Source organism: Hibiscus syriacus, unplaced genomic scaffold (genome assembly GCF_006381635.1).
Source record: "Hibiscus syriacus cultivar Baekdansim isolate YM2019G1 unplaced genomic scaffold, ASM638163v2 tig00116989_pilon, whole genome shotgun sequence".
Taxonomy (NCBI): domain Eukaryota; kingdom Viridiplantae; phylum Streptophyta; class Magnoliopsida; order Malvales; family Malvaceae; genus Hibiscus; species Hibiscus syriacus.
The window spans coordinates 4,934,581-4,942,254 of NW_024063508.1; the positions used below are offsets into that span (position 1 = coordinate 4,934,581).

Here is a 7,674-nt window from a genome sequence, read left to right on the forward strand (position 1 = left end):
GGGGACTAAATATGTTATTATCCTAAATTTTAAATACGGTTAAGGGCTAAAATAAATAAATAAAATTTAGAGACCAAATTAAAATGATTATAATTCGATTTAGTGACTAAATGTAAGTGTTACAAGTTAGGATCGCTGCAGAAAGGGTTTAACATTTAAAAATTATACAAATAGCCCTCCCCAAAACGGTGTCGTTCGGGAAGGGCTATTTAAAGCCAGAAACGGCTGGCCCGAAGGGCCAGCTCTCATTTCCCATTTTCTCTTCTCTCTCAAACAGAGAGAGAGCCAGAGTTTTCTCTGGCTTCTCTCTAGCTTCCCTCACCGGAGGGAAGCCGGTCACCGGGCGGCAGCCGTCTGCCGCCGTGATTCCTACCACCGACCACCGTTTCCGGTGGTCGGAAAACACCAAAAATTCCCAAACCCAAGATCTAATACCCTAAACCCGATTTCACCTTCTTTTATCCTAAAAGTAGGGATTTTCCTAGATCTAAGGAAAATACCTTCGGTATTTTTGGTTTTCCAGTGCCGTTTGGGGTTCTTCGGTAAGGTAAACTCCTCATTCTCTCTTCTCGGTTTGATTGCTAGTTGTTGTGAGTTGGTCTCTTTTTCTTTTTGTATCTTTTCTCTCGGTTTTGGTTGCTCTGTTGGTTTTTTTTTGTTCTCCGTTCTCCTCTCCCTTTTTTTTGTTGGCAGGGGGCTCGGTGGCTTTTATAGCCATCACCGGTGATGGCTTCGGACCGGTCCAAAAGGGGTTCTTCGGTGAGTCACCGGACTTCCAGTGGTGACTCACCGTTTGAGGGAGACGTGTGCTACGGCCGGCCTTCTGGAGCCTTCGGTAGACGTGTGGCAACAGCTGGTGGGAAAGAGTGTCGGCAGCGGTGATTGGAAAAAGGCGGCGCGCGTGGCTTACCTAGGGTATCATAACCCTAGGGTTTCTTGGAGAGCTTGGACCGTTGGATCTTGCCAGATCCACGGTGGAGATCGTTGGCGGCTGGTTGAGATGATGGAAACCCTAGAAGGGTTCTGTTGGGGGTCGGTTGGGCTCCGGTCTGTTGTAAACTGGATTGGGTTTACTTGTAATTGGGCCTGTAATTATTTTTTTAATAATAATAATAATAATAATAATAATAATAAAATATAAATATTTAAATGAAAAAAATGAGTATCTTCAGATGCAACAAGTCTAACTTAAAGCAAATGAACATTTTGAATTTCAGTGTAGTTCTGATATCTCCTTTTTGCAGCTTGTTAGAGACTATCTAGCATGGGCTTCGGGTGATACCTCAAGGCAACCTATTGGAACCGGAGAGATTTGAAATCGTGCGGTAAAGAGTTGTTCAAACTCTCTTTGAAATTGTAATCTGCAATTTTGGCAGCATATGTTCCTGCTGTAATATAGGCAGTTTTGTGTTTCTCAGAACTTAGGTGCACCAAGTAAGAAAATTCTTTGCATACAGATGGGGAAGTTTGCCTCACATAATCTAAAATTATATTTTTGGAACAGGATTATTGGAATCTATCATTATTTGCATGGAATGTTACAATATCTTGTTTAGTTTGTTTAATAGGAATTTGAACTTACAATGTTTCAATTAAACTCATTATATATAATAATTAAGTTAAATTTTTTGACGTAATTACGAATTTTATTTTTTATTAAAAATAAAATATACAGATCAATTATTAATTCAGCTAAAAATATTTTATTGAAAATTTTTAAAATTATTCCATATATAAAAAAATTAATAATTAAGTTTTTTAAAATAATTACATTAGGATTTTAATTTTTTCATATATAAAATTATTTTAAAAGTTTTAAATAAAATCTTTTTAACTTAATTAATAATTGAGTTGTACACTATATCTTTAATAAAGAATTGGAACGAGTTTAATTTAATTATTATATATAAAATATTATATAAAATAAATAAATGTAGTGTAAAAATATGAAAATCTATTTTTTTCTAGTTTTTATTTTTAAATAAAAATTAATTTAATGATTATATATATTGTAAAATTTATCAAATATATATTTTAGTTTAGTGGGCAAGGTACTTGCTCTCCCCTTAAATTCGTAGGTTTGAATTTCTCTATAATCATGTTGCTTCCTTTTCTCTTCTTTTTTCCTTTTGCTATTAATAATAGGTTATGTGAAAAATGTTGTAAACATTAATAATGGAGAGGCTCACATAGACGGAATTAGAATTTCTCTATAATCATATGAAAAATGTTGTAAACATTAATAATTGAGGTGCTCACATAGACGGGTTTAGAATTAAATATTAAGAGATAAAATTATTTTATATCAAAAGAATAAAAATTTATTAAATATTTAAATCTAAAAATTTAAAAGGATAAAAATCTTATTTAATTAATATTTAAATTTAAAAAATATATTAAAAATGCTATTATATCAAAACTTTTGGGAGAGACAATAACCTTCCCTAGCCACTACTAGCTTCTTACCAAGGTGCTCAGCCTAGTAATTTAGGCGTGCCTGCCCAAAGTCCTAAGTTCAATTCCCCTAGTCACATGTTATTTCCTCGTTATGTTAACTATCACACAACACTTCCGTTAAATGTTAATTGTATGTGATTTGATTGAAGTATTTAAATAATTTCATAATTTGATTAATAAAATTAAAACATCGATAGTCAAAGTATAAATGAATAATAATTTAATGGTCATACGAATTATTTACCTTATATTAAAGAGGTGGTCCGATGTATATCACATTATAAATTATAATTAATTTTATTAAACCCCAATAATATACTTATCATATCGAACATTTTTAAATACAAAACCCATACAGACAAATTAAACATCAAAGATGTAACAAAAAAAAATTAAACATCAAAGAGACATTAGCCCTTTATTTTATTATGGTGATATAAGAAATATATAATCAATGCATATGATCCAAAAACATTCAAAACAATTGCATATGCCATATCAGTATTGAACATTGTCATTTTTCTCACTTTGTCACTTTCTCGAGGAAAATCATCTCCGATAATTTCAAATCTAAGATTTCGTGTCAATCTCCCACATGTCAGATCAAAAATTAAGATTAGAAAAATTCAAATTTAAGGGGGAAAATCAACCATTTGTATGTTCAAAGTTCAAACCATTCTCTTATTCTTTTTTTTTTATATTTTTTTATGTTAAAACTTCCACGTCACCCACCTATCTCATTGAAAAGTTTCTGAAATTCAGCACTGGAAATTGGATTTTCTTTATTAATATGAAATGATGGATAGATCTGAGATCATTCAATAAATTCTAGAAATTATATTTTCGAAACATGGAACAATTACAACATGTGCAAATTTGGAAGCTGTATAGATCGGATCCAAAGCCTTAAGCCGTCTGAATATTTACAGACTTGTTTGAATCCCAGTGGTAGATTTTGGGTTTGTAATTCCAATTCATTACAAACAAACTGCATGAACGAGAGCCCAGAAAGATTAATAAACAATTAAGTTAACGATCGAAAGCACCTTCTCTTAGAGACGGGATCATCGAAAGCAGCCTTGAAGAAAGCATCAACTTCTTCCCTGTTAACCCTGTCGAAGAATTGAAATTGTGCAGACAAGTTTCTCTTGCATGAAACAGTCATCTTTGGTTTCTTCGGTGCCGGCGGGCATGAAACAACGGCTGGGATCTTGTTTTCTTTGGAGCTCGGTGTTTTACACTCGTTGGATGGTTCGATCTTCATCATGGGCATTCCCAAATCATGCAAAACTTCAGTAGCTGTAGACATTTTCTTTCTTCTGAAATTATAACTTGAAGATGTAAGCTAATAGGGATGAAGGGTTTGTTTAAATAATGGAACAGAAAAGACGTGAGAAGGGAGGTAAGAGAATAACAACATTAATTAAATGTTATATTGCAAGGAATTACTGCTACTGTTGTGCTGGTCTTTTTTTTTATTTTTTGGTTGAAGATCATACGGAATAATAATTGTTTAATTTTTTTAATGAAATTGGCATAATCTTTATTGTGTGAAAACTTTCTGTTTAAGCTAGATTGATGAGTTGGGCTGCTTCTCTGGCTTTCTGCTTTATTGTTTATTTTCTTTTAGCTTCTTGTTTGGGCAGGTTGGGGGTGCAAGATTTTGCTTTGCCTTTTTATAGAAACTGTCTTTATTTGTATTAGGGAAAATTACTTTAGATACCATTAAATTTTGTTTGTTGACTTATTTATATTATTAAACTTTTAATTTTGATAATTATAACATTGAATTTTAGTTTTACATTCAATTATGTTACTCTATTAATAAGTTAGCAACAAGACAATGGCATGACTAACGGTTGCTGGCTTGACTTTTTATGCAATTGTTTTGATGCAAAAAATGACGATGTTTTAGACAATTAACTTTAGGTATGTATCAATTTTACCACTAAATTTTTTTATATTTTCCTTTTTTTTAGCACTGCACTTTCTGGCCATTGTCGGTAGTCAAGCACAATGCCCATCCATTAGCAAGTGTAACTTGTAACACATCACAAGATCTCTAAATTTGGGGGCCCACGCTTTGAAAAACTATGATAACCCAAAAACAATTCTTTCTATAAACGTGTCAAGAAAATTCAATGAAAAAACTTAATTTCATATGTTTAAATTTTTTTTATTTTATAAGAAACAATTGTAATATGATAAATTTTGGTATTTTACAATTTTGTCTTTTTATATCATATTATAGGGGCCTCATTTTAAAGTAGCACAGAACATTCACATCTTTTGGGACGGGCTTGCCAAGCACTACCCATCATTGATCATATTTCATGGAAAGATTGATATCAAAACATTCTTATTTCACCCTTATTCTTCTCCTAGGATTAGTTTCCCACGAAACTCACTCAAAATTGAAAAAATCCATTTAAAAATTCGACATATTAATACTCTAATCTCTTTCAATGACCGTTCGATGAGGTTAGTTTTGAGTTATGTTGTTCATCTTCTCGAAATAATGCTTTTCAACGTTCACATTTTTGAACCAACACCCCAAATCCTGTAAATCTAAGTAAGTCTCCAAGCATATAAAAAATGGTAGATAATTTTATTTTTATTTTGGTGGGTTCCGTAGAAAATTATTCATATGAGAAGAATGAGGAGTGAAGTGCTAATATTTTGTACTAATTTTACCGTGAAAGACGACCAGTGATGGGCGATGATTAACTACCAACGACGACGGAAAAAATCAATACCAAAAAAGTAAGTCGTTTAATAGTTCAGTGACAAAATCAATACACCCTTATTAAAGTTTGATGCCTAAATGAAATCATTTTATGCATCAAAACTATTTTACCAAAATGACATCGTTTTTGTGTGTAACATGTCAATAATTGTTAGTCATGTCATTGTCACATTAGTGACTTAACGATGAAGTATCATAATTAAATATAAAACTAAAGTTCAGTGGTATAAATGAATTAATAGACAAAATTTAGTAGTATCTGAATTTTTTTCTTTTATATTATTATTTTTCTTTTTTTTAAATTTTTTTAAAGTTTATTTTCTAAGGAAGACAGTAGTTCGAAGTTAAAGAAATAATTTCAGATATTGGGATTTATTTCTTATGTTTTGTCTGATTAAATAAGTATTAATATAAGGGAAAATATAGTTATTACATAAATATTTAATAATTTTATATAATGTAAAGAGAAATTAATATATATTTAAAGAATAATAATGCTCACTTTGAAAATATCAACTCGGGATTGGTGAATCAATTTAGCATAATATGTTTAATACTTCACTTCAAATAATATTATATGACAGACCAATTATACCAAACTGTTTCCTCTTGTATTCAGAAACATTTATTCCATTCACATTCAATGTTAATGCCCCCTTACAAACAACCATTCACTTTCCATTATCAACTTCATCAATACCATCATTTGAGCATGTAGCATTAAGACTATTTCGACATATAGTCTCATTTCAATACCATCATTCTGATTTGATCACACGTACGATGCATCCTACACAAGGACATATGTATAATTTTATATTAGAAGAATAAATTTTTTAAATTTTAAAAGAAGTGAAATTATAAATTTTGGGATGAAAAATATAAAAAATCTAAAATATATGTAATTGATTTAAAAAAAAATCAGAGAAACGACTTGACCCGACCAAAGGATCACCCATTGGTCAATCCCTACTCATACAAGTCACGGGTAACGTCAGTAGCATACTTTGATGCATCACCCTAAAAGTTTCAATCACATAATGTGTAGTAAGTGAAAACTACTCCAAATATCATCGAATTTTGTCTTTTGACTTGATTATGCCATTAAGTTTTTAATGTTGTCAATCATACCACTCAACTTTAATTTTCGTTTTAATTATATTATTGGGTTGTGTGCTCATAAGGTGTGGTGTAATGCTTATTTAGGTGCATAACCTACGAAGTGTTGTTAAGGAGTGTCTAAGGCCTCATATTTCGGAGGTCCAAGGGCGTGACAACCGCATGTTTTCGAGTTGGAGTGTCCTATTTTTGTCCGGTCAATTTAATTTAAATGGTAAGAAAATAATGTGTTTAGTTCTAATTAAAATATTCCCTTTGATTTCTTTCCATATCCCATGTAATCCCCTAACTATGGAATGTATTGATAGGATTGATTTACTTTCCTTACATAGGGGGCTTGAGTATATATGCTTTTAATCTAGGCCGTCGATGTAAATAATCGGTTATAAATAGAGGCCTTTTACATCACTTTGGGATAGAAAAAACACAAAAAAAGAGACAAAAGAGAAAAAGTAAGGAATAAGGAAAAATTCTTGTAAGAAGACCAAAAAAGAAAAACAATGAAAGAAATTTTTTTGTTTAAAGGTATTATTTTCTTTTTGCTTGTGTTCTTATTGTTTCGATCACTTGGCGATCTTTTTTCTAAAAAATCTCTTCGAAGAGAGAACCAATGAATAAGGAAAAGGTTTTCAAATAGATCTTCATATATCAAACATTCCTTGAGGTTTCTCGGTGAAAACCAAAGATAGATCTTGAATGAAAAAAATTTCTATTTTTTTACTCAAATCTGAACGATAGAAAAAATAATTGATTATTTTATAAAAAAATTGGATTTTATATTCGATTAAATGTGTAATACCCTGAATCTTGGGTCAGTAGTTTGGGTCAACCCAAACTCCATAAGTCGTGCCCATTTGACCTCCTAGACTAGTTTAGACCAACTTATAAGAGTATAAGGCCTAAGTTGGATTTTAAAGGTGAGGGACCAAAAGTGTAGTTTACCCATAGCTTGTTTAAAAGGATGAAAAACCCCTTATTTTAGGAGTATTTTCACGTGAACCTTACCCATTCATTTTCTATTCTTCTTTCTCTTCAATAGTAAAGTAAATGAGCAAGCTTCTTGAATCACAAACCTAACTAGAGTCAACAAAGGTAAGAGTTTTAATCTTCATCCCTTAAGCTTTAATTTAAGCCATAAATCCTTAGTTTTGAGCATGGTTTAAAAAAATGGGTTTTTGGCGGTTTAGGAAGAATCAAAAGGGTTTTAAGTTTGGGTTGGTGAAATTAAGTTTTATAGAGTGTTATGAACTTGGTTTCAAGCTCTAGACAAGTTAGTAACTCTTAATATTGTCCTTATTTAGCTAGAGAGGTAGGTGAAAGTTCTAAAGCAAGGGGAAAGAAAAACTTAACCC

At 31.4% G+C, this 7,674-nt stretch overlaps 1 protein-coding gene across 1 annotated transcript; it reads right to left on the reverse strand.

Annotated features, from left to right (window-relative positions):
* Window positions 1–3,363: 3,363 nt before the first annotated feature.
* Window positions 3,364–3,766, reverse strand: LOC120193137 (cyclin-dependent protein kinase inhibitor SMR1-like). The gene is made up of 2 exons (XM_039195738.1): window positions 3,504–3,766; window positions 3,364–3,445 (listed from the first exon to the last, which is right to left on the reverse strand). Exons 1-2 carry the CDS (start codon window positions 3,764–3,766, stop codon window positions 3,364–3,366), a joined length of 345 nt encoding a protein of 114 aa, XP_039051669.1.
* Window positions 3,767–7,674: the final 3,908 nt, after the last annotated feature.